This window comes from Gekko japonicus, unplaced genomic scaffold, assembly GCF_001447785.1.
Source record: "Gekko japonicus isolate JY-2015 unplaced genomic scaffold, Gekko_japonicus_V1.1 scaffold256, whole genome shotgun sequence".
In the NCBI taxonomy this organism is placed as follows: domain Eukaryota; kingdom Metazoa; phylum Chordata; class Lepidosauria; order Squamata; family Gekkonidae; genus Gekko; species Gekko japonicus.
In genome coordinates, this window is record NW_015161412.1 from 502,573 (window position 1) to 530,358 (window position 27,786).

General features: G+C 44.9%; 2 protein-coding genes across 3 annotated transcripts in view; both read right to left on the reverse strand.

The window, feature by feature from the left end:
• The window catches only part of ATXN3 (ataxin 3), a 27,706-nt gene extending 12,644 nt beyond the window's left edge, over window positions 1-15,062 (reverse strand). Inside the window, exons 1-5 of the mRNA XM_015427184.1 lie at window positions 15,022-15,062; window positions 9,661-9,825; window positions 7,378-7,422; window positions 5,670-5,755; window positions 5,094-5,160 (exon numbers count right to left, since the gene is read on the reverse strand). Coding sequence (XP_015282670.1) covers window positions 5,094-5,160; window positions 5,670-5,755; window positions 7,378-7,422; window positions 9,661-9,825; window positions 15,022-15,045 — 387 coding nt within the window. The 5' untranslated portion in view covers window positions 15,046-15,062. The remainder of the gene's footprint in view (window positions 1-5,093; window positions 5,161-5,669; window positions 5,756-7,377; window positions 7,423-9,660; window positions 9,826-15,021) is intronic.
• Window positions 15,063-19,707: 4,645 nt separating this feature from the next.
• Window positions 19,708-26,774, reverse strand: NDUFB1 (NADH:ubiquinone oxidoreductase subunit B1). Of its 2 annotated transcripts, none has more exons than XM_015427231.1 (4): window positions 26,658-26,774; window positions 24,480-24,532; window positions 21,693-21,837; window positions 19,708-19,855 (listed from the first exon to the last, which is right to left on the reverse strand). In XM_015427231.1, exons 3-4 carry the CDS (start codon window positions 21,830-21,832, stop codon window positions 19,819-19,821), a joined length of 177 nt encoding a protein of 58 aa, XP_015282717.1. In that variant the 5' UTR covers window positions 21,833-21,837; window positions 24,480-24,532; window positions 26,658-26,774; the 3' UTR covers window positions 19,708-19,818. The 2 variants fall into 2 exon arrangements, with proteins under 2 accessions (XP_015282717.1, XP_015282710.1); XM_015427224.1 differs by lacking the exon at window positions 26,658-26,774 and adding an exon at window positions 26,480-26,575.
• Window positions 26,775-27,786: the final 1,012 nt, after the last annotated feature.

Consider the following 27,786-nt stretch of genomic DNA (forward strand, 5'->3'; position numbering starts at 1 on the left):
GTCCTCCCAACCATAAGGTCACTCCAAACCCTGTCGTTCCACCAAAACCTATAGCTTGTCAAGAGGACACTTCGGTCCATATACCACACCAAGACTCCTCTGACTCCATGGAAGAAGACTCGGATACGGAAGCATCTAAGGCTCGTACCTCTCCTGACCATAAATCTCCCAACCAGGTTGTCGCTGACGACCTACCCATATCCCCATCCAACAACCTTACGTCATACACAGATTTAGTCAAAAGAATGGCTCACTCTTTAGGCCTCTCTGTCGTCCAGCAACATCCGCAGGCAACAGATGCCGTTTTTGATATAGTCCAGCTTGATACCTCTTCCACCTTGGCACTGCCCATGTCTTCAGTCCTTTTGCAGGCAGCAAAGGCACCATGGCTAAAACCCTCGTCAGCCCCAGTGTCCACGAGACGACTGGACCACATGTCTAGGGTCCAAGAGGCAGATGCCGAATTCCTATTTTTGCACCCTCAGCCAAATTCGATGGTGATAACATCTTCCTCTAAATCCAAGAGGACACACTCCGCACCTTCTGACAAGGAAGGTAAGAAATTGGATGCCTTTGGCAGACGCTTCTACTCCACAGGAGCATTTGGAGTCAAGGCCACTAACTACCTGGCCTGCATGAATAGGTATCAATATACTCTCTGGGAACGGTTCTCCGAACTTCTGACCCACCTCCCAGAAGACAAACTCCAGGCAGCCAGAGTCATCCAAAAGGAAGGCATGGTGTTGGCAAAACAACAGCTCAACACTACTAAGCATGTCCTTGAGGCATCCTCCAGAACGATGGCCTCTGCAATAGCTCTTAGGAGACTTTCTTGGCTCCGCAATACTAATCTGCCCATGGATACTAGATCTTATGTGGAAGACCTTCCATTTGATGGACTGGGACTTTTCAATGCCACTACTGATTCTACTTTACAAAAATTAGATAAAAGCATAAAAAGCTTCTCGAGCTCTAGGAGTGTCGTCCTCTGCGAGGCAACTGTACCGTCCCCGCACCTGGTCAAGATCCTGGCAGAGGCGTACACCAAGTCATCAGTCTCCGGACACACAATGGAGACTGCGAACATCTTCGGGAGGCCAAAAATCTGCCTTCCAGAAACCAAGATTCGGTTCCGGGCAACAATCTTCCTGCACCAAACAGACCAAACCCTCCAAGCAGGGTTTTTGACTTCCCAGTCACCAAGTCAGCTCAAACCCGTCTGTCACCTTTTCTTCAAACTTGGCGTCACATCACCTTGGACGAGTGGGTGCTGTCCATCTTGACCCAAGGTTACCAAATCCAGTTCCACCAGAACCCCAATACTCCTGTCGTCGTCTCCACGCCCCCTTCCCCACCTCTCCTCGAGGTGTCCGTCCTTCTGCAGAAGGGAGCCATCGATCATGTACCACCACACCTCCACGGGACGGGGTTTTTATTCCCGATACTTCACTGCCACAGGAAGTGGTGGCGGCTAAGCATGGATGGCTTCAAAGGGAATTAGATAAGCATATGGAGCAGAGGTCCATCAGTGGCTATTAGCCACAAGGTATAGATAGGGACTCTGGGGCAAGTGATCTGTCATCTTGGTGCTTGGGGGGGGTCAACAGTGGGAGGGCTTCTAATGTCCTGGCCCCACTGGTGGACCTCCTGATGGCATTGGTATTTCTGGCCACTGTGTGATACAGAGTGTTGGACTGGATGGGCCTTTGGCCTGATCCAACATTGCCATCTCTTATGTTCTTATGTTCTTACAGTTCTGAAGTGGGATGGAGGCATTCGACCCATATTAGATCTAAGGGAAATGAACCGTTTTGTGACCTAATACCGCTTTCGCATGGTGTCCCTACAACAGATCATGCCATTGTTTCAGAGACATGTCTGGATGGCTACCCTCGACCTCCAAGATGCGTACTTCCACCTTACCATCCACCCCTCCCACCGCCAATACCTACGCTTTGCGATTGGTCAACAGCATTACCAGTATACAGCTCAATTGCGTCTGGTCCAGAGAATACAGTACATTGGTGCTATACTGGATTCCAAGACATGCATGGCTTACCTGCCCCACGACAGGGCAGCAAATATAATTTCCTTAGCCACCGTCATCCGTACCCAACCCTCCGTCACTGCCTTCCAAATTCAGAGGCTGCTTGGCTTGATGGCTGCAACTACGTCGGTTCTCGTCTCTGCCAGACTCAAAATGTGTCCTTTACAGCTCTGGTTTATCCGCGACTACAGTCTGTCGAATCACACACACATCGTCCTTCTATCCCCTCTTCCCAGCATATGGGACTCGTTACTTTGGTGGACTGTCCCTTCGAATATCCTCCAGGGAGCACCCTTCCACCCTCCGTCACCATAATGATGGATGCTTCCCTGACAGGATGGGGTGCACACTCCATGGGCCTTTCCGTTGGGGACAAATGGGACGCGGAGATGAGGAAGCGACACAAACATCCTAGAACTCCTGGCTATACAACACGCTGTCACCAGCTTCCTACCTTTAATCAAGGGGAAATGTGTCACGGTCCTCACGGACAACATCACGGTGCTATCTTATGTCAACAGACAGGGAGGCACTGTTTCCCTACGCCTCTGCAACCTTGCCATCCAGTTGTGGGAGCTTTGCATTGCCAACAACATTTTCCTCGCAGTCACTCACATTCCCGGACACATGAAAGTGGCAGACCATCTAAGTTAAGCAGGACTCAGCCTTCACGAATGGGAGATGAACCCAACATACCTCTCCTCCCACTCTTCCCAAGTCTTTGCCACCAAAAACAACAAAAAGTCGAGGAGGCAGGGACCCACAATCTCTGGGAGACGGTCTCCTTTACCCTTGGTCCACGGGACTTCTTTACCTGTTCCCTCCCTTACCTCTACTTCCGAGAGTGGTCCGCAAAATACTCAGAGACACCGCAGACTGCATCTTAATAACCCCATGGTGGCCGAGACAACCTTGGTTTTCAACAGTCCTCGAGTTATCAGAAGGGATATACCATCAATTCCCTCCGGCTCAGGACCTCCTCCTCCTCTCCGACTCCCCCCTCCTACATCACGACATACCACAATCGAAACTGACAGCATGGAGAATAACACCGACTTCTCCACCCGCGTAGCGAACATTCTCTTGAATTCCAGGAAACCTATTGTGCCGACGTCCTACAATTATAAATGGCGAAGGTTCTGTTCTTCCCTAGGTGATGACGCCCCTCGAGCCACCTCAGTGGGTCTCGAAAGAGTTTTCCCATTCCTCCTCTCCCTAGCTGACTTGGGACTTTCCCATTCATCATTGAGAGTTTATTTGGCCGCTCTTTCAGCCTACCGTTCCAGTTGATGGATGCACTTTGTTTTCCCATCCGATTTCAAAACGTTTTTTAAAAGGTTTATTGCATCTCTATCCTCCTGTCAAAACTCCAGTCACTCCCTGGGACCTTCCTCTAGTTCTCCGCCAGCTCACGAGGAAGCCCTTTGAGCCGCTTGCAACATGCAACCTCAAACTTCTAGCATGGAAAACGGCCTTTTTAATTGCTGTCACATCGGCTAGACGAGTGGGAGAAATATTGGCTTTCCGGCACGATACACCTTACCTGTCGTTTTTGCCGGACGGAGTCCACCTCGTCCCGGACATCTCCTTCCTGCCGAAGGTGGAGTTCCACCTGCAGGCAGAGGTCTTCCTCCCTAAATTTTTCCCAAATCCAACATCACCAGAAGACAAACTATTACACACTTTAGATGTGAAGCAGGCTCTCCTGTTCTACCTCACTAGAACACACCCAACTAGACGAGACTCGCAACTGTTTGTCTCTTACGCGTCAGCACAGCTGGGCACTCGCATCACGGCTCAGCGCCTGTCAAAGTGGATTGTGGGTCTCATCTGTCTATGTTACCTGATCGCCAAACAGCCATTGCCTGGCCCTATCAGGGCTCATTCTACAAAGACTGTCACAACTTCCACTGCCTTCCTCCAGGGAGTGCCACTGACGGAATTTGCAAAGCCGCTACGTGGGCCACGCCTAACACCTTCATCAGGCACTACGCCATAGACGTCCGTACGAACACCAATACCAGCATGGGACAGGTTGCTTACCTGTAACTGGTGATCTTCGAGTGGTCATCTGTGCATTCACACCACCCGCCCGCCTTCCCCGCTGCTGTCAGCTTCTACATTTTCCATAGGGGTTGATTTGCGGCGGTTTGAAGGAACTGGCGGGATGTCCGCGCCCACCCCTCTGGGCATGTGCGGTGGGGTCCCTGCGCATGCTCGAGGGACTGGGCGCGAAAATCCGTCAAAAGAGCTTGCTACAGCACCGATCGATCCAGCGTGTGCGCACTAGATCCCATGGGTGTGAATGCACAGATAACCACTCGAAGATCACCAGTTACAGGTAAGCAACCTGTTTATTTATAATGTAAAAAGAAAAAAAACCTGATAGATCACAAGCTGTCTGGATTCGTATTTGCTCTTAATAGTTGAAAGATGTAGCATTTTCAGATTGCCATGATAAAGCCCAATCCAGAAGTAGATGTTAATTCTGACATTAAAATTTCATTGCCCAACCTAAACTAGGAGCTCAAAAGGACCAACCTGTTCACTCTTGAAATCCATCCCATCGGACATCCCTCACTGAGGAGATGTGGAGCACATTTTTAAGTTGTCCAGACTGCATAACCCTTGGAGTTGTGTTCTAGAAATTGGCCCCCTCTCCAGCATTATGTATGTCAAATCTGCTTGTAAGCAGCTATCAATGGTCTGAAACTAGAGTCCCATATGTAGGACTGGATCTCACTGATCACTTCGGCAGATGGGGAGGGGGACAATTTTTGCCAATTCCCTCCTACAGCAGACCTCTGAACCTTCCCCTCTCCAAACACTGCTCCCAGGGATTCTATTGTCCAGGAACAGCCTCTCAGAAGGCATTTTGATCTATAATGGGAAGCAAAGAAGTCATGCTTCACGGACGGAAATCCTTCAGTGGAAATTTGACAGGATCCAAACCAGACCCTAACACCCACTGATCCCAAAGGCGATGTGCTCCTCATTCCCAAGCTTGGTCAAGTTTTAAACAAGGAGAAAAATAAGACAATGTCACCTGTTTTCCTAACTTTCGAACTGTAAACCAGTGTTCCTTATAGTTACAAATAAAAGATCTTTCATTTCTGAAAGAAAAACAAACAAATGATGCACAGAATTAAATCCTAGATTTCATTTGGAAAGGTTTTAGTTTTTGCTATCACTACTGTCACCATTATTTTAAAAGCCATTTCAATAAATACAGCTATGATTAAATATGGAGTATTGGATCATTTAATCTATTGTGACGGTTAAGAGTATTCCGACAGAACTCACTGGTAATATATTTATTGCTAGAGATGCTTTATAAGTACAGACACAAACGGTGATGTCATAAAGCAGATATGATGTCACATACCATTCAAAATCAGCATTCTGTGATGCCACAGATACTGAGATGTCATGAAGGCTCAGAGGACAAACAGACATGTATGGCCTCAATAGTAAGAAAAGGAAAAGGCTGAGGGGATAAAACCAGAACTTGAGATAGTAAATTTTGAACAGGTACTTTGACGAAAATGACAGGGTCTTTTTCACTCTCTTGCATTATTTTGTTTTGTATAATGGAAGCAGGGAGCTAAAAAGAAAGTCTTACATAGGGTCGATCCCGAGCCTCTGATACTCTGGGCTGTTGAAGAGGATTAGTTCTAAACCCCAAACTTTCAAGGCATTGCTTATAACCTGTCAAAAAACAGCACTTTTCATGAGACAAACCAGTCAGTTATAAATTTAAGCAATGCAACCATTTTAGCTACTATAAAAAAACCAGAACAAATACTGCTTTCACAAAGCTGGGACTGGGGGGGGGAAAGACTATAACTTTCATTAAGGGGAAACCAATGGGAGGCAGAAAATCAAACCTTCATGAATCTACATTCAGCAGACCACATACAGAAACACATTTAAGGGTGGATAACAAATACACAATTTGACCAAGAAATTCTCAAAAGGCACATGTAACTCCTGAATTGATGTTATAAGCAACTGTACAATGATCAGTTTGCCTTCAAAACATCAACCTTATTCTGAATGCCTGAACTGCAAGCTGATAAGGTAATGAGGAGCTATTTGCTAGATTATATCATTTATGAACACAAAAGATTTTAGCACAAGACTGAGAGTCACCTTTTTCCTAACATGCCACTGGAGAGAGACAAGTGCTAATCATGGTCAGGTAATATTTGCACAAGACACGTGCTGTACCAAAGAACTAGTGAGGCTTGGTGGGAGTTCTGTGCTCCTAAGGAATTTCTGCATATTTTTGGACAACTGGGATATTATATTTCTAATCTGAAGTATAAACTTCTTGGCATGCTGTTTAAAGATATAATTCAGCTTCATCTCAGGCAGACACACTGACACATGAGCATAAAGCCATTTACAAGAAAGTGGAACTATATGTTACATGTCAAAATCAGCAGTTCTAAGAATCTCTCCCAGTGCATTCTTAAGCAGAGTTACATCCTTCTTAGCCCACAGAGGTCAATGGGTTTAGGAGGGTGTAAGGATTGCACGGTATAGTAATTTACAAAAAAGGGCAGCTCTGCAGTTTGCTGCTTGCACTCTGGCGTTCATCACAGTCAAATGTGCATTGGTATGTGTATGTGGAGACCATGGCTATAGCTATTCACTTATTAAACGAATATGTTGCCTCTCATTCTTGTACAATGACAAGCCAACTAACAACAGCAACAAGATGTAATACAATACTGGATTTCCCGAGCAATACACCCTTGCTGTCTGCACTTTTGCGTGTCAGCATAACACCAGTGTACACACAACCAATCTGTTGGCCATATAAAATGTGAAGCTTTCACTAAAAATTATAATTTTCTGACTGCAGCAAACCAAAAAACAAAGATTAAGTGTAAGGGCTTAATCCTATTCCTAGTCTATTTACCAAGGACAAAACGTAATACAAATTTCCCCTGCATCAGCCCAAACAAAATGGATTCACACAACTGCATTTTCAGTTTAAAAAAAGGGAAACATTCAACACCTTGCTATTTTGATCACTTCGAAAAAGAGATATAAACATCCTATTTCTTGTAATTCAATTACACTGACACTTCTATACAAACTGTTTGGGGGGCTTAAAACTGTGGGCCATGTAGTTGCTATATAAATATTTGTTCTCTGTAAGTTTTTGTAATGTAAAATATATTTTAAAACATCTATATTTACCACAGTTCCTTCTAAAATCTGAATGGCTTGTATCGACACCAACTAAAATTCATTACACATTTACATTTAACTTTGCAATGAATTCTTCAACATAACTGATAATTCAGGGACATACTTACTTGAATAGAGAAGAAACCGCTGTCATCCATATTTCCAGAAGGCTGCTATTCAACACAGGATGAAAAACAAAAACAGCTGATTATCAATATTACTAAAAAGGTTTATAAGAATTCAAAAGCAGAATGTGGCATGTCTTCTCTTAACACATTTTACCTACTCCAACAACCTTTTAATGAAATAACTCTTAAAGTTGGAAACATGCAATACGCTGCCCTGTACTACTTACCCATTGCTAAATCAAGGCCAGGCCCCTATTAACCTCTGAGTGGCTCTCCAAGGACTCAGGTTGGGGATTTCACAATACATTCTACCTGATACGATCAACTAGAGATGCCAGGGGACCTCCGTGCAAAGCCTCTGAGCCATGTTATCTCCCCTTACTGGACTGTTTTGGATTGCTCCTGGATTGCTTTCTTCCAATGAGTCACAATAGCATTCCTACAACTACAAATACAGTATGTAGCCAAGGAACACATTTGGTAATATTGTTCTCTTAAGAATCATATAAGGCCTCAACATTTCTCCTTCCTCCATTTTAGGTAACTATACAGCAGTTACTGTAGTAATTACCATCAACGATCCTGTTGTTTGGGAAATGTTAATTATAAATTAGATATACAAGCAGCTGACAGAAGAAACACCCTTCCAAGGAAACACCCTTCCTTCCAAGGAAAGTCATCATTACTACCACTCAGAACCTGGTACGTCCCTTGAAAAAGTAAACAATCCTTAAGTCAAAAAGCTGATACCAGGAACATTAAAATAAATACAATATGGCAACATGTTGTGCCAGCCTCCATACCCAAATGTTAGAGAACACATTTCTCAGAGGATGAGACCTTATTAGTGATGCAAGATCTCCAGGTATTGTGAAAGCACTTTTTTAAAAAATAAAGGGATGCAAATATTTTTGAGAAAGTGAAATGGCTGCAGCACTTTTTGTTTTAAAGACAAAATTAGTACTTTTTGTTTTAAAAGCTTATTGGCGCTTAAAGGGCTGCTTTTCCATTTTATTTACTGTATGTTAGATCCCATCTTTCTTCCTTCATGGAACTAAAAATTGTGTGCAAAGGGTTCCCAGGCAGTCATCCATTCAGGCACCGAACAGAGCCAGTTTCAGCAAGGCTGCTGTATCATACATAACCAATAGGCAGCTTCACACCTCCCTGGCTTGGTTCACGAGCAACAGCAAGTCACAGCTTGGTTAATGTGAGCAAGCCTCAAATTAGTGCACTCTGTCCTCCCTCAGTGAGCTCCAATTCCTTCCTTTTCACACTACATCACTACATCCAAATCAGTTTGCACTTGGCCCTCCAAACCCTGGTTTGATCATAGCTTCCAATATGAATTTGGAGGTTAAGCACAAACTATAGTTCAACAACTTGGATGTAACAACAAACTACTACTGATTGCTTCAACACAGGAAGGAAGGAATTACAACACGTGCAGAGAGGAAAGAGGATGCAACTGAACTGGCCCACTAAGAGCCACAGAGCAGTGACAAGCTGTTGATCTGCTCTGATATCACAGCAAGGCTTGGTGTGGGAGGTATGCAAGCAGATCTGTTTACCATTGGCTTAGCTGCCCTGATGTCACAAAGGGACTAGACATCCTTGAGTTCAGAAGCTAAGGCCCAAAGACAACTGGGGAAATTAAATGTAAAGGTAAATAAGCAGTGGTTGTTAAGCCAACAAGTATAATCTACTGGTTTTTCAAATGATGGCTTGTACAAACAAATTAGTTGAGTTGTTAATGGCAATCAATAGATAAGGGCTTGCTATGCAGAGAAAAATAATGCTCTGTTTATTTAAAGTATATCAAGCTTCTTCAGCCAGGCATGGCACACTTCTCTGGAGACGTAGCTGAGCAATTGCTTTCCTGTTCCCTATATAACCTGTGGGCATTCTGGAAGTGTGGATCAGAATGGATTACAATGAGAGAAATCAAGGTGATAGCACTCAGTAGCACCTAAAGGGGTGTGTGTGTCAGCATATAGAGTAGGTGTTGGCACCTAGGCAGATCCTAAGACAAGCCCCCCGAGGGTACAGCTGTGACCAACAATTACTAATTCAGGGCAAAAGGCTTCTGTGTCTATGCTTCCCCCTCTGTGCTGCACCAAAAAGTCTCCATTTTGCAAACACTAGTTTGCAATGAGTGGGACAGAATTCTCTGTTCCCCCAGCCATCAACTTTTATACAGCAATTTGCATTCAGAAAATATAAGAACCAAAGAGGAGACATTTCTTATGTCTGACAACATGAATAGCTTTAAAATCCTGTTACCTGTAAAAATGTCCTATATTCTTCACTGGAGAGTCCTCCCTCGGCCATCCTTATCCTCTCTTCTTCATCTAGTTGTTGTGCAATAGAAGACAACTCCACAGGACTAAAATATTCCCCCTGTAGCAAATTATTCAGACAGTGCTGGGCACATAGTGAGCCTTCTTGCTGATGAACAGAAAATGAAGCACAAAAAAAACCCAAATCAGCAATTAGTGTTGAGATATCACAGTTTAATTGTTCAAAGACCAAATCTGTTAACCAGAGAAATACTAATGCTCGTTTCAAATATATTGCTTCTGTGTAATTGCCCAGACTTGAGAAAGATTTTCTGACACTAAAACGGACATATTTCAAAGACTCTGTGATTTCTTCAAGAACTCAATTTTTCCCAACTGAAATATTTAACATTCAAACATCTCTCAAGGCTGTGAAACACACACATTGCACAAGGGTTCCTGCAATTTCAGCAAGCTGCAGCAGAACTCCACACCCACACTCTGCATCTGAATACCTGTCCAAATAACTTCTTTGGTTGCATTCTGGACTACCAATACTTCCTGGGAGGAGAGTTTTACTGATACCGTGGACCACCAAAAAGACAATAAGTAGGTTCTAGATCAGATCAAGCCTGAACTCTCCCTAGAACCTGAAATGACTGAACGGACGCTATCGTATTTTGGTCACATTATGAGAAGACAAGAGTCGCTGGGAAAGCTAGGGAAAGCTGAAGGCAGCAGGAAAAGAGGAAGAACCAACATGAGGTGGAATGAAGGAAGCTTTGCCCCAGTTTGTAAGATCTGAGCAAGGCTGTTAACAATAGGACATTCTGAAGGACATTAATACACAGGGGTCACCAAAAGTAGGCAGCAACTTGATGGCACTTAACACAGACAGAGCCCTTGTGAGTTTGGGGGAAAAAATCACGCCCTGCCCTGGATAGCCCAGGCAAGCCCTATCTTGTCAGATCCTGGAAGCTAAGCAGGGCTTACCCTGGCAAGTATTTGGACAGGAGACCTCCAGAGCACACCAGGGTAGGGAGGCCAGAGGCAGGCTATTAAGCCACTTCTCTGAATGTCCTCCATGCCCTAGTAGGAGTCACCAGAGGTCGCCATGACTTCCAAGCATGGACACATGCACACATTCACAATGCAAAAATACGCCCCCCAAAAGAAAGAAAAAATATCACTGGGTCTTCTAGATAAACTGGACAGGAAGACCTTTTCCACTTGCAGGAGTCTCTCTCCTACTCAGTGATGACTCCTTAATGATAGAAAGATACTATCTATGGACATGCTATGGAATAACGTGCAACCTGAATATCAATCATTATTCTTCTTGGTGAAGATCAGTTAAATTTCTCACTGACAGGCATGTTAATGATATACTTGCCATAGTATATAAAATACAGAAGTACCTGGTGTCACACGTATTTTAAACACACACATTTCTATTCAGTGGAAACAGCAGCAAAGCCATTAGCAGAACTGTTATTTTATTCTGTCCTTTTGCCAGACCCTCCAAAACCCAAGGAAATGATTCCATAACACCTCTGCACCCCCGGCTCTACACTAAGTGTGAGACGCACCTCTGGCTTTAAGAGACATCCTTGCCTGCTCCTCAGCTATCCATTAGAGGACAGAAGGGAGTCCCCTGTAGGCTGGAGGGAGTCCTTGGACTGCCAGTGACAAGCCCCATGGTAAGTCCAGCATGAAATAGCAGAGCATTTTTTAACAATTCATTACAAAATGTCCCTACACTATCTACACAGGGCTTGCTTTGTACCCAACTACAATGGAATTTTCATAATGCTATGTTACAACTCCTGCCTTGCAATTTTGAGTACATTTTTCAAGTCTCGGGTACTCATAGGAATGGGGTGTGCATAATGCCTTGACAGAAAGGATGTGTGTAGGAAGATGCCGGGCTGTGACACCAAATTACTTTTGTGTCATTACGCAATCACAAGTAGTCCAATTTAAAAGTTTTCTTGCATTAGAAACCATAATATAGTTCTGGATGTAGACTTACTGAAAATATTTATAGACTTTTTAAAAAGGTTTTTTAATCAACAGAAAGCAGAGCTGTAACTGTTAATATTTTTAAGAGCCTAGAAATATATATTTCCTTTGCATCATGTCCTCCCTCCAAAGGAACTCAAACTAGCAGACTGTCTCAAGCGCTGTCTTGTATAATTTCACATAAACTTAGCTTTATTACTGCAGCTACAACTAGATCACCTTGATCTGGGTGGTCCAGGCAAGCCTGATCTCCTCAGATCTCAGAAGCTATGGAGGGTCTGCCCGGGGTTGTACTTCGATGGGAGACCACCAAGGAAGTCCAGGGTTGCTAACCAGAGGCAGGCAATGGCAAACCACCTCTGAAAGTCTCTTCCCCTGAAAACCCTATGGGGGCAAGGGTGTCGAACTTATTTGTTATGAGAGCCGGATCTGACATAAATGGGACTTTGGTCAGGCCAGGCCATGTGTGTCGTAAAATGTAATGCCCAGGTAGCAGAGATATTCCACTGGAGCCCCACATTAGGAGGGGGGGTGTTAAAATATTTTTCTGCAAAACTGGAGTTCCTCAAGTTTGTAGAACTCTATATTTTAACTGTGGTTGTCCCCAAAACTTCTCCCCGCTTTTAAAAGTTGTCTGCCTAAAATGGAAAGGTGGGGGAATACTGGGATTTGGCAGTACAATTTTTAAAATCAAATCAAATTTATTCTTACGGTTCGTGACCAGCACAAGATCAGTTACAACAATGTACAAATTTTTAAAATAAAACATCAAGAAGCACAAGGGATCACAGAGGAAGGACACCCCGTGGCCCCTACCTGTGAGGAGGAGGATGGAGGCCAGGAGCAGTGGTTGGGAGGCGGAGCTCACTGAAAGGCTGAGCAAGTTGGGAAGTTCAGCGGCCCCTGCAACCAGAGGCAGCCCCGCCCTCTGCTCCCTGCACTCAGAGGCAGCTTGAGCTCTTCAGAAGGGTGAGTACAGTCAGGGGAGGGAGCGAAGAGAAGAGAGCCCCACTCGCAGGCTGGATCACAGCCCAGGGCAGGCCAGCTCTGGCCCACAGGGCGTAGGTTTGACATCCCTGCCCTACAGGGGTCACTATAAGTTGCCTGTGACTTGATGACACTTTACACACACACACAAAACACTAGACCCTTGAACAGAAAGAAAGTAGGAGGGACAGAACAGGAAAAGTCCAGTGAGAGTGAGCATAGTGTCCGACAAGGCACTGGGACAACTGGATTCAAATCCCCACTCTACTACAAAACTCACTGGTAGCCTATGTACTAGTCTCTCTCACTCAGCCTAACTAAGCTCTCACAGTTGTTGTGAAGAGCAAACTGCAGCTCAGGAAGTGACTTTTATTAAGGATAAAGCTTTTCCTACACTGATTGTCTTGTTGCCTTAAACAGATATAGTTGCATGCCATGTTCTTGTTTTCTTTTTTCATCTCTTCAACAACTCCAGCCCAACTGCATTATTGTATCTTATTAGGAAGCTTTCTGGTTAGATTAAAATGTTATCATGTCTTGTAATCCATTTATTGATAGACAAAGTTTTTTTAAAAAATCATACTTGTGATCCACTTTGAGTCCCAGTGAGAAAGGCAAACTATAAATGAACAATGTACATCACCCTGACTTCCTTAGAGGAAGGGCAAGATACAAATGTAGAAATCAGTGACCCCATGTGCTTTCCACTCATGTTGTAATTCCAAACCACTATTTACTATAATGCCATTATAACAAAGATCTCTTAAAGCCTAAGCAGGGAGCCGATTTATGGTTCTATTCATGGAGCTCCAGGGCTGGAAGAAGGGCTATTAAGAGTAACCTAGTTTGATGCTTGCTCAGATCAGATACTACTCATACAATGTCTCTGCATGTCATACGTACTACACTCCTCCAAGAATCCTCATTTAAAATGCTCTCTCAACTCTGACATTCACCATCTGGCCTTGGTATGACAATTCAATGTAATCGCTCTCAGAAGGCTGTTCGTAAGGATAACCAAGTCTGCTACACATGTTCCATGACTAAGGGCAGGATACGAACTTGAAAAATAGGACAGGAGTGACCAAATTTTAAAATAGCAGGTGTTTAGGTGTTTAATAATACAGTGCTGGCACCTCAGGGATAAACATACAGCTACTTTATCATATAGTGGTCTCACACACAAAAAAGACTGAAAATAAACCTGCATCCAAAACAAGCTGTATTATATTCAACTCTGACATTAAACAAAGCACCAATTTAGGACACACATATGCAAGTTTTTATAAGAACTTACTAAGCCGGTAATATTAACAGTGCAGTAAAATAACTTAGTGGTTGGCATGCAAACATGTTGATTCATAAAGGACAAAGATCCACACATTTCAGGGGAACTGTAGTATCAGAGAAGAGGGACGAAATATTTGGCATCTGAAGGATATATCCTTCTTAAACCACATGCACTCTTAAACCACTCAGTCCCCACTTCCTTCACTTGTAATTCACTGCTTACAGAACCCCCCCCCCTTCAGCACATGCTAGAAGAAAGGGGGGGGATAGCTCCTTGTGCACAAACTGAAATCTGGCTGGCACACTTTAGAGAGTGTCAAAGAACAAATAACTAATATCTATTAAATTATCTCGAGAATGCTACCATACAAAGAAAAATATTATTGTCATAAATCACGGCACATAGTCTGTTTTCCCCATAAGGTACCACTTTACTTCCCTCAAACATCTAATTCCTTTGGTGGCTCCCTTCACCAATGTACATACCTGGGTTCAGAACAGTAATTAGGGACACAAGAGCCACCTCAGGAATCAGACGGGCCACTGAGGCCAGCATCCTCTCTCCAACAGTGGCCACCCAGGTGCTCTCAAGAAGACCACAAGCAAGACATGAAGGCAACAGTCCTTGCTCGCAGTTTGACCACAACACCGGGTAGTTGCAGGTATGCTGTCCCTGTACGCGAAGGTTCCCTATTTAGCACCTGCAGCCAACAGCCAAAGTCAGACCAAAGTTGGTCCTACTCCCAATGGCCACCTCCCCATCTATTAGCGGCGAATGGCGCGACTTAATTCTGTGCCGTGAGGGACAGTAGTACTTCTCCTTTGACTGTTCCGCCTTCACTACTCATGAGCTTCCGAGGCGGCCTTTTAGCGCTGTGCCTGAGTTGCCAGAGGAGGCTGGAGCCAGCGAAACACCCAGCTTCCTCTTCCTGCCTGTCTGCCTGCCTTCCACCCGTCTCCTCCCCGACCTCCCTGGCTCCACAGGCAGGCCCGCGCTTAGACAGCTTGACTTCAACAGCCCCCCAACATCCTCACTACAGTGGTAGCCTCCAATGCGCTCACTTACCCTCTCGTGAAAGATGGCCTCCATGTTTATTTGTCTCCCACCACCACTAGCCTCTCCGCCACATGACCACGATCCAGCCAATCAAAACCCTCTTTGCCACATGACCCACCGCAGCCAATCACCACGGCTACCGCTTTGTCCCGTGACGCTTGGTCCCCCCCCCTTCTGTGAGTTCAACAAACGACACGCCTAGAGATAAAACGCTAAGCCGTTCACACAACCTTTACCTCCGGTTTCGATTGGACGCCTTCTTTTTAGCCTCCTCTTCTCCTCCGCTGCGAAACAACGGAGTGCCTCTTCACGCCGGTGTTCGCCCGCCCCTGCCTGCGTACTTTATTTTCTACTTTTGCATGCATAGGAATGCTCTCTCAAAGAAAGATAGATTCAGGTGGGTAGCCGTGTTGGTTTGAAGCAGCAGAAGAACAAAGGTGCCCCTGGACTCGAACTTTCACATGTAAGTTGTACTGCTGCTTCCAAAATCCAAATGATGAGTAAAAATTCAGCCAGAAAATTTTTATCACTGCAGTTCCATCTGTTGAATTTCTGCTTGTTGTGAGAATAAAGCTTAACCAAGAACTTGATTGATCGATTGAATCCAGCATCGGGCCGACACACACACAACAGGAAAGGGAGGGGGGGCGTTACAAAGAAATCAATTCCAAAGGAGGCCTAATTTTAAAAAAGCAAATTCACTGATGAAGGGGATCTGAAAGCACAAGAAATAGCCCTGACCTGAATAGCCCAGGCAAGCCCAATTTCCTCAGATCTCGTGAAGCTAAGCGGGATCGACTCTAGCAAGTACTTGCACGGGAGATCTTAGAATACCAGCAGTAGGGAGGCGGGAGCAAGCTTTTTTCAGCCACCTCCCTGAATATTCTCCAGGCCCCCAGTAGGGGTCAGTCACAAGAGTCAGAGACTACTATAACACAGGTACACAAACATTGCACACACGTTTTTAAAATACGAAAGAAAACACCGGAAATGTTCCAGAAAAGATGAAAGTAAAATTTACGTAGTATTTGTATTTTGAGATGAGGCATGGCCCCCTGCTCTACGTCTCCTTGCTTATCCTTTTTACTTATTTACTGTATACGTGCTACCTAACCCTTACATTGAGAAGCCTACCAACTTTAATCGACAACCAGAAGTACGACTAGAGAACTATCCAGCCCCTTGAAAGCACCGCCAGAAGCATCCTTACATCAGCCTATCACCATAGCGCTAATTGGATGACAGCCTGCCCCCTAGAGGTAGGAGGCCAAGTGCTCAACTATCACCACCACTAAAACAGGCTCAAGTGTCTGCCAAAAATAATCAAAGTTTCAGAGTAAACTTTGAAACCATCTCATATATCTATGTATGGCAAAAAATATATATCCTTTCTCCCCTCGTCCAGCCACTGCATTTTTCCTTAGATTTTTATTTTACATAATTATTTACTGTATACTTTCTGCATTTCAGGACCCTTGAGCTTGGTGTGCCTCCTCCAACCTCGCCCACAGCATCATTGCCTCTGACATGGGCCCTAATCCCCAAAGGTTTATGCTGCAATAAACAGACTTCAAAGTTACACACAACTCTATTTAATTTTTGCGACAACGAATAGGACTACCCCTCTGGAATTACTTTCGCCTCCTGATTCTCCTAGCACAAGCTTGCATATAACTGTTGCAGTTCCCATTGCAGCAGAAGCCAGTGGATTCGCCAGCTGACTAAGTAATGAGTTCATACAGCCAGACCTATGTCAAACCATAGAAGAAATAAGCGCCAGTCAGAATCAGCTAAGGGTGCAATTCTCCACACATCTCCTTAATGTGTGAACACAATGGAATTTACCTCTGCAGCAACATATAAAGGATTCAGGTGCACACAGGTTCCAGATTGCTGGGTGGGATGATGTCTAAATAACACAGAAAAAAGGCTTGCAAGCAGGCCTCGGTTCCTGCCGGAGCGCACCAGAGCACCACTCCGCCAGTCAGGAGCCCAGGGGGTGGGCACATAAGCCCCACCCCCTGTTCCCACGAGATATCAGTTGGGCAACCATGGGGGGGAGTTCCTTGGACTCCCGTGGGGGGGGGAGGTGGTGGCCTTGGACTCATAGGGACAAATTCCACCTCTCGCGCAAAAGGTCATTCTGGCTCTCCCAGCTCTTGGGAGGGGCTCTTTAAAAACTTATGACCGCTACTGCTGTTCTCGGCGGCAGCTGTGACGCCCGCGAGGGGCGGGGTGAAACGTTCTCCTGCCTCCCTGAGCCTCGGGGTGGTGGCCTTGGACTCGTAGGGGCAAATTCCACCTCTCACATGTGATGTCCGAGCAGCAAGTCATTCTGGCTCCCCCAGCTCTCGGGAGGGGCTCTTTAAAAAGTTATGCCGCTGTTGCTGTTCTCGGTGGCAGCTGCAATGCCCGCGCGGGGGCGGGGTGAAACGTTCCCTTTCCTCCCTGAACCCCGGGGTGGTGGCCTTGGACTCGTAGGGGCAAATCCACCTCTCGCATGTGATGTCGCGAGAGGTCATTCTGGCTCCCCTAGCTCTCGGGAGAGGCTCTTTAAAAAGTTATGGCCGCTGCCGCTGTTCTCGGCGGCGGCTGCGACGCCCACGCGGGGGGGAGCGGCGGGGCAAAAACGTTCCCTTGCCTCCCTGGTGGCCTTGGAGTCGTAGGGGCAAATTCCACCTCTCGCGTGTAACTTTATATCATGCTTTCAACTTTAAAAGGATCATAATGCCGATTGTGTGAACTTAGGCAAATCACGAGAGGTAGAGCAGGAAGGGTTGCATCAGTGCTTAGTTCTTGTGACCCTTTCTTACACGCCCAGGGAAATGCTGATCGCCACTTTGGGGCCAGGAAGCAATTTTTCTCCAGGCCAGTTTGGCCCCCAGTGATCCTGGAGGTTTTTAAAATAATATTCTGGACGTGGAACAGGGGTCACTGGGTTGTGTGGGGGGTACTGATGAATTTCCTGCATTGTGAAAGGGGTTGGACTAGATGACCCTGGAGGTCCTTTCCCACTCTATGAGTCTATGATTCTATAATTCACCCAGGCTGGCTGTGGGCACGCCAGCACCTCTGTCAGGCAGAAGTGCCTGAGATCCTTCCCCTCCCCTTTTCCTTCGTCCGACTTAGAGGCGAAGGGAAGGGAGAGGGGGGAAAGAATGGATCCCAGGTGCTTCTGCCTGTCAGAGGGGCTGGTGCACACTTCCGGTGATGTCAGGGGATGTGGCATATGCTAATAAGTTATGATAATGAGCTCCTGCAGCTCTTTTTCTACGAAATGACCCCTGCTCGCAAGCCTAAAGGCAGCTGCCTCTGGAAGGAAAGAAGTGCCTGTAGAGAAACTGTTGGCATTAAAGGCAGAACTTTAAGAGCAGCATCAGAGGCAAAAATGATGTGTGAACCCAGGTGATATAAGTGCATCATGCAAAATTCTGGCCATGACTGTCAAAGCATCACCCAACATCCTTACATCACATCCGGGCTTTCAGTGGGATGTTGAAGCCATGCATGCCGTCATTTCTGCCTCAAGACCTTTCTCCCATTGGTCCAGAGAGCAACGGTGGGAAGGTATGCCCATCAGTGGAACTCTCCTGTCAGAAGCGAGCACCCTGCAACCCCACCCTAAACAACTGGAGGTGCTTAAATTCTGTGGTAAGCAATGCATACTAGTATACTTAATTTTGTCTGCTGATTCTAAAGTACCATGCTGAATGTCAGACTCATGCTTTAAAAAGATGCTGAAGAGATGCATGAAGAAAATGGGAGTTGAGAGGGAAGAGTAGTAAAGATTGCTGAAGTGTCCCAAACAAAGGCCATCCTGTGATGCTCAGGAGAAAAAAGAAGAGTTGGTTTTTATACATTGCTTTACTCTACCTTAAGGAGTCTCAAAGTGGTTTGCAATCTCCTTCCCTTCCTCTCCCCACAACAGGCCCTTTGTGAGGTAGGTAGGGCTGAGAGAATTGTGACTGGCCCAAGGTCAGCCAGCAAGCTTCAGGCAGAGGAATGGGGAATCAAACCCCGTTCTCCAGATCAGAGCCCACTGCTCTTAACCACTATGCCATGCTGGCGGACACAGAGATGTTTTAAATAAAATAAACCAATTACAGAATTTGTGAAGAGAAATTACAAGCCACTAAAAACTAACCATGTATGTATCAGCAAGGAAAGCTGGACCTTTCAGGTCCCCAGTTGGCCGTGGGTATCACCTCTCTTTGGCAAAAGCCTAATTGCAGAGAATGCAGAACTAAATTCAATCCTATTTCCCACAGTACAGCAGTTGTTTAGTCTTTCCATAGAGACCAGCTGGAGTACTGTTAGAAAGATACATAGAAGAGTATTGTAATTAAAGTTATCACAGAAAAAAGTGTACTTTTTATTCATATAAATATGAAGGTCAACTTGACCAGTCTTTCTGATTAGGTTTAGTCTGCAATTCTTCAGCACGTCACAAAAGTGAATATTTAAAACCTATTTTTCCAGAAGTTTTGAGTGTCACTTGTGCTGAGACCATTCATGAACTCAAAGCAACAGCAAAACAAGGCTGAGAGCAAGAAAGAGAAGATAAAAGTGGCAGAAGTAAACCTCAGTCTTGCTTGTTTTAAGTCCCTTTGGCTTCATTGGGAAAGTTTTGTATGTGCTCATCACACCCTCACTGGAATAAAGTGGCTAACTGTGGCTGGAATGTCACCTAATAGTTCTACACTAGGAAGAAAAAAGGGGGGGAAGTTCTTGTTTATTTGATGATGCAAAGACATCACTATGTTAATAAACAGGTTTAATTGCACGGCTTTATAAGTCTGTCATTCATTATCTCCATGTAACTTCTTCACCAGGTTTCAATTCCCTGTGAAAAAATAAAAAAATCACAAAGTTACAGGTCTACTGTGGTAGGGAAGGCAGAACTGACAAAAATGGTCCCCAGTAGTGATTTCCACTGGATCAACTCACAGTTTATAATTTCAGGCTTGCTCTGTTTAGGAATTTGGTAACGCATGTAGAGACCAGCTCTTATTTATAAACTTCTATACTTATTTGCCCAACAACATTCAAAGCAATTCATAATTCAGAACTTATATGAGTTAAGAATGCCTCTGAATGGTTAAAAAATACTGTTCTTGGGCTTTCTGTAATCAGTATGGCATAGGAGTTAAGAGTGTCAGCCTAGGATGTAGGAGTAAAGGTAAAGGTTCCCTTGCTTGAAAGGCAGTTGAGTCCGACTCTAGGGTTGCGGTGCTCATCTCCGTTTCAAAGCCGAAGAGCCAGCGCTGTCTGAAGACATTTCTGTGGTCATATGGCCAGCATGACTAAATACTAAGGCGCACGGAACGCTGTTACCTTCCCACCGAAGTGGTACCTATTTATCTACTTGCAATTTCTTGCTTTCGAACTGCTAGGTTGGCAGGAGCTGGAGCCCGAGACGGGAGCTCACTCCGTCATGCGGTAACCCGGGTCTTGAACTGCTGAACTACTGACCTTCCACAGCCTGCAGTTCAGCGTCTTAACCACTTGAGCCACCGCAGCTCCTTAGGATATAGGAGACCCAGGTTCAAATCCTCACTTTCCTATAGAAGTTTGCTAGGTGAACTCAAGCCCATTGCTCGCTCTCAACCTTTCTCTAATATAAACTGTTCATTATACCATATTGGCATGCACATGGTTGTTGTTGTTCAGTCGCACAATTGAGTCCGACTCTTCGCGACCCCATGGACCAAATCACGCCAGGCCCTCCTGTCTTCCGCTGTCCTCAGAAGCTTGCTCAATTTCATGTTCGTTGCATCGATGACACTGTCTAACCATCTCATCCTTTGCCGTCCCCGTTTTCTTTGACCTTCAATCTTTCCCAGCATCAGGGTCTTCTCCAGTGAGTTCTCCCTTCTCATTTGGTGGCCAAAGTATTTGAGCTTCAACTTCAGGATCTGGCCTTCCAGGGAACAGTCAGGGTTGATTTCTTTTAGGATTGACTGATTTGATCTCCTTGCAGTCCAAGGGACTCTCAAGAGTCTTCTCCAGCAACATAGTTTAAAAGAATCTATTATTCAGCGCTCAGCCTTCCTTATAGTCCAACTTCTGCAGCCATACTTTGGTAGATATAATAGTCTTCTGAGTTAAATTCACCCTTTCCTGTCCATCTATATTTTTACATCTTCCTTCCTCCAAGGGGCATAAGAGGGCATACATGACTCTTCCCTTCTCCATTTTATCCTCACAACAACCCTGTCAGGCAGGTTAGGCTGACAGTCAGAAATGGTCACCCAGTGAACGTGAAGGCAGAGGGAGGATCAGAAGTTCAGTTTCTGCAAAGCCCAGCATTCAAATCACTACCCCCTACAACACCCACACACACCCAGAATAGGGTTGCCAAGTCCGGACTTACCTGCCGGCGGGGGACTTTGGGTTCGCTCCCCTCAAATGGCTGTGCCCCGCCCCCAGTGTGCCCGGCGTCATGACGTCACAGGGAAGTGACGTGCACGCGGGGGTGGGGTTTCCCCCAGGGCCCGATTCCGTGGGGGCGGAAATTGGGCCTCCAAAGCGGGGGGGGGAATCCGCCCCCCAGGGGGATTTGGCAGCCTTAACCCAGAATGATATATATTCTATGTATCAGAAAGTAGTAGTTCTTTATTTCAAAGATAGCTGCAAATAGTATTGTTTGTTCAGCTATGAGGCTATCCCAGGTAACTAACCTTTGAAACAATTTGCTCTTGTTCCTGAAAGTTGTCAGCTTCTCGTCATTCTTTCTGTCAAAGTACCATCCCACCATAAAGCCTATGGGGACCAAGGTCACGGGCCACCATTCTCGCACAAAATGGATGACATTCACCATAATTACTAAGAGAAAAGAGGATCGGAGAAATTAATAAATATTTTAAAAGGCTGCTTCAAACAAAAGCCCTTGCATGCATACAAAAGGATTCAGTCACTTGTAATTTCCATCATGCAGAAAACTTATGATTAAATAACTAAGAAGGGGTGGGGAAAATGTTGGCCAAAAGGCCACCTCTGAGTCTCCACCCGCTTCAGCAGCTCTTCCTGCTTCCAGTGTTGCTGAAGAACTGGATGTGGGGTCTTCTTTTCCACTCTGCTGCTGTCAGTAGCTCTTAATGGTGGTTAGTCCTTGAAGTTCTTTTGGGACAGAGCTAATGTCCCTGACCATTGTTAAGCAATTTGAGGGGTGGATAAAAATCGCTCATGGACCAGATTGGCTCCAAACCATAATTTGCCCAGCTCTGGACTAGAATCTCTTGCGATCATAAAGCTCCTTTTCCCAAAACTCTGGTTTTAAATGTATTTACTTGGGAATAGGTCCCATTGAGCAAAACTGGACTTACCAAATTAATCATTGCAGGTTTGGGCTGCAAGTGTTCTGAATACTTGGGCATCTGAGCACAGAAGATCTATAGCAGACTCTAAACAAATTCCTGTAGCTTTCAATAAGGCACCCAATGAACAGAACTATGGTAAACTATATGCTAGGCTTAGGCAATTGGAACCTGAGGAGGAAACGCACCCTGCAGTGTAGGGGATCCCCAATACTGTTGAGCCTGTGGGCACTTTTAGAATTCTGAGAACAGTTAGTGGGAGTCACCACAAAATAGTGGATATGGGGGCAGGGCCCAGCCAGTCACAAAATGACTTCTATTGAGCCTAAGGCTAATCACAATATGTAGAGAGGTTTCAAACAAAGTATCTTCCTAAGATGGAGGCAGCTGTTTTTCAGTGGTTGCCTCTTGGGCTACTCTGTGCACATCCTGCTCCAATGAGGTGACGGCAAGCCAGGACTGGCTTTTGCTTTAGGAAAAATATGCTTTGGAGGAAGGAAGAAATGGACACAAAAACACATCTATGGGCACCATGTTGGAGATTCCTGCTCTAGCAGCTGCCAGTCACAAGCATCACTCCCTTTCCCATGAATTGGTACCATGATGCCCTCAGCCATTTCCTGTCCCACTGAGAGGTCAATAGAAGGCATACTCCCATCATAAAGAAAATAATGAGCAGCTGAAATACCTAAAGGAAGGCCTCCATCTTCCACAGCGCTGTTCACACTGCAGGAAGAGATTAAAGAGCCCTTTGCCAGGTCTTGGCTTGCACAAAGTTTAAGTCTGTGCACAGAGGCAATACTTCCTTAGCTTCCATTCCCATAGCAGCCTGAAATGCCTCCCCAAATGCTGCTCCTGAAAGATGGAAGACACCCCCCCCCCAGGAGCAGCATAAGGGGGCAGATGGAGAGCTGCTATGAAAAGGAGGAATCAGCAAAAATCACACTTCCTCCACTTTGTACGCATGGATCTTTTCTACAGGATCCAACCCAATTAGTACAGCTAATGTAACTGGTCCTTCAAGCCTAACAGGCGAAAATTATGAGCCCTTCAAAATTAGTTACTCAGCAGTACTGTATTCACTATTGGAGAAAACGTCCTTAACATTCAAGATGCCTTTATGCCTTCAATCCCATGCACATGGGTGTAAACCCCAGTGAATTCAATGGGATTTATTTCTGAGAAAACAGATTGGGGTTGGCCTCTAGACATTAAAAATATTTCTGCACTGAAAGCAATTTGTGGGGCAAGTGTATAAGGTAACTCACACATGTAACAGCTGTAACAGCAACCCTCCGTTAGGTGTCCACATGTAGTTCAAAATCAAATCAACTATATTATGAACTTCTACCTTAAAAGGATACTTTTGTCAAAACTTTCTGTTTGCTGAAGAAGTCGTATTTATATGAACCGCTTCATAATGCCAACTGAAATAGTTTTATACTGTATGCCCTAATAAGAGAGCCACACTCTCTGCACATTCAGAAGATGATCAGAGCACACACTTAATGGAGATGTTTTAAGAAACAACAGGCAAATTTTCTCTAGACCATAGTATTATCACATGGATCAAAAAAGCTCAGCAACATCTAAAATAATTACATTATCAGATTTTTCAACTAATGGGGAAATATTATTTCTACAAAGTTACAGGGCTGCACTGCTGCAGTGAATTCAGGTTGATATTTTAAATATACAGAGTCTAAATACATAAATAAAACAGGGAATTCAGGGGCAACACCAAGAGAACCATAACCCGTAAAGAGAGCCAGTTTGGTATAGTGGTTAAGTGTGCGGCCTCTAATCTGGGAGAACCGGGTTTGATTCCCCACTCCTCCACTTGCACCTGCTGATATGACCTTGGGTCAGTCACAAGCTCTGGCACAGCTGTCCTTGAAAAAAGAGCAGTTTGTGTCAGAGTTCTCTCAGCCCCACCCACCTCACAGGGTGTCTGTTGAGGGGAGGGGAAGGGAAAGGAGTTTGTAAGCCGCTCTGAGACACCTTTGGGTAGTGAAGGGCAGGGTATAAATCCAATCTCTTTTCTTCTTCTTCTAAAGTACTAATGACCATTTTCTGAAAGGCTGTATGACAACTTAAAACAATAAATACAAGCCACGAGAAAAGTATGTTAGCTCTGCCTCTGATACGTACCAGGTGTTGTAGGATAAAGCACAGACTGGATGCTGTGTAGAAATTTACATTGGCTAAACAGCAAAACAAAACAGACAACGTATTAGTAAGAACAAGATGATGATATGACATGGTTTAGTTACCCCAAAATACTTTTACCACTGCTTTGGACTCATGAAGTATTTAAAGAATGCTAGCAGGGTACATTTTATTTCCTCCCTGCTTCCAGGCTGAAATACAGCTACCATATTATGTACAGTCATTCCATACAATTCTATGGACTGTGTATTCAGGTATATTGTTAATTGTTTGTTGTTTAAAAACTCTGGTTACTGACCGTAACAATAAACACTACTACTATGGTGAATAACATTTAAGGTTTAAATTAGAATAATCAATGGTTCCTTCAAATACAGAGAACACGACTAGAACATATTTAATGCCAACTGCCTGCTAAACACTAATGAGAAGCACCTGGGTCCTTACAGAAATCTCACATAGTCCTATCTTATGCAGAATTGTTGTTGTTGTTCAGTCGCACAGTCGAGTCCGACTCTTCGCGACCCCATGGACGAGCTCTCTCCAGGCCTTCCGGTCTTCTGCCGTCCTCTGAAGGTGGCTCAACTTCATGTTCGTTGCATCGATGACACTGTCTAACCATCTCATCCTTTGCCGTCCCCGTCTTCTTTGACCTTCAATCTTTCCAAGCATCAGGGTCTTCTCCAGTGAGTGCTCCCTTCTCATTTGGTGGCCAAAGTATTTGAGCTTCAGTTTCATTATCTGGCCTTCCAGGGAACAGTCAGGGTTGATTTCTTTGAGGATTGACTGATTTGTTCTTCTTGCAGTCCAAGGGACTCTCAAGAGTCTCCTCCAGCACCATAGTTCAAAAGAATCTATTCTTCGGCGCTCGGCCTTCCTTATAGTAGCAAAAGGAAACCTGGCCACAAAGGAACACAATGGCTAGACATCATAAAAGTTGACATCAGCCTGAGCATGGAACAACTCAAAGAAACAGTATAAGATTGGAAAATGTGGAGAGAGCTGGCCCATAGAATCACCATGAATCGAACACGACTGAATGGCTAACAACAACAATGTTGCACAGGATAGAACATTAAACCAGAATGAAGAGCGAGATTGGCATATATGGGTAGAAAAGAAAGCTGGAAATAAAGCAAATCTAAAGTGCGATTATAAAACCAAGTTAATCTGCATCAACTGTTTCACAATACAGATTCTGAAAAAGCAACCAAATTAGGCTTTTACAGGAGTCTCATCAGACCTTAAAGACAACCAATATTTTATTTTAGCAGTAGTTTTTACACCATAGATCCCATATCACCAGTTGCATGTAATGTCTCCTCTACGACATATACCTGACAAAGTGAGCTCTAGTCCACAAAAGTTTACACTGCAATAAGAACTTGTGCTACAAGACTCCCATTTATTAGGGTACATCAGGGGTCATTTCCTGCTACATCATGGAATTTAGAAAGTGTAGGGTTTAGATAACAGGCCTTGGGGAACGAACTTTAGTGTACAGCAACTTGGCATACAGAATATCTCAGGTTCAACCCCCAACATTTCCAATTGAAAATATCAGGCAGTAGGCGATGGAACGTCCTCTACCTGAAAAACACTTAACAGCCGCTGCCAATCAGAGCAGACAATATTGACCTTGACAGACTGGCGGACTGCCTGTGTAGACGGCTTCACGTGACCAATTCATGGAGACTAAAGATGACCCAATGGCTAAATAGGGCATCCATATTCAGAAATAGTGGACCTTCAAAAACCAGTAACTGAGGAGTTTTATGAGCTTCCTGAGGCATTTGGTCGGCTACCGGGATACTGGATTAATTGCACGCCTCGGATCCAGCATAACTCTTGCTTTGGCTTCATGTATTTAACACTGAAGGCCGATTTCACGTTTTAAAAAAACCCTTAGCTATATTGCTGCCGCCGCCCCTACCCCTACCCCTCTTCGATTTCGTTTGCTCTTTTCTCCCTATAATCCTTACCTGTCAAGGCCTAGACCCGCATCCCCAAACGCAGCCCACCTCTCAGCCAAGGGTACTACCAAAAAAAAATACAAGCGGCGGACCTAAGAGCTACTAAGTCGGGAGGAACCATTAATCAAAACGTGCGGGAGGGGAAAGAAAGAACAAAATAAGGTTTTTGTTTTCTTCTGCCTCTCACCTTTTGCGTCATTCACGCTGTACGCGGTGAAGCATAAACTTAATCGCCTCAATGAGCGGATGTGCTGCTCCTCCTCAAAGTCTTACCCTCCTCTCAGATGCGCTAATGGTACAGCCCGCGCCTCCATTCGCTCCCCGCGACCGTCACATTTCCTTTTCCTGGTAGCGGCGCTTGCCGGTTTTTTCCCTCTCGAACCAAAATGGCGTCGGCTGTGGGAAGCGCGCAATGCGGCTGAGGAGGGTCGAGCGAGCTGGGGGGGGGAACTGTGTACAAATAAAAGCATTGACGAAGGAGTCCTATTAAACTCCCCGAGAAAACATACTTAGGGTAAGGCTGGTAGATGTATCACTGAGAAATCTAAAACGTGTACCAAGGCATGCGATGTGGATGAGTAACAGGTACACTTTTTCCAAATGAACGTCAGTCTGGCTGCTTCCATCCACAGTGGTGTTTATCTCCTGACTACCAAAGTGCAACACTTTTGGGAGGGAGGGAGGGAGGGAGGAGCATTTGCACAGCATCATGATCTAATTGTGCCCCATCCTAGGTGTGTTCTTTCCTGATCCTATTTTTCTCGGATTGGTTTGGGGAGAGCCCAGGGCAAACATGTTGTTAGGTGGTCTGGACAAGGAAGGTGCACATTTCCCCAAGGCCCTGTTTGCATAGTTGTTATTTTCCTTCCCTGAGCCTCTCACACCTGCTGCACTGCCAAAGGGCTGACTTGGGGCTTTAAAAAAAATCAGCAATTGGTAGATCACTATAACAGTATAATGATCACAGTGATCTACTGCTTCTTCTGAATTTGCAGTTTGCATTTTTAAAAAGTTTCTAGCCCTTTTCATTGTATATCTACATTTTTCCACTAATGCCACCACAGCAAAAAAAGCTAGACTTCTTTTTTAAAAAAAGAACAAGAACTGGGAATAAAGTAATACGGAGACTGTTGCTGCTGTGAATGCCTTGGCATTTGCAGCAGCACCAACAAGAGCTATATGAAAAAAAATTGCTGTATGAAAGCAGGCGTAGAAATGCCTGAGCAGGGCCTCTATGTGATGCTGATTTTCTCCTGTGCTTCTGATGGCTGGAAGTGAGCTGAGCCTTTGCATTGCATCAATGCCCTCAGTATGCC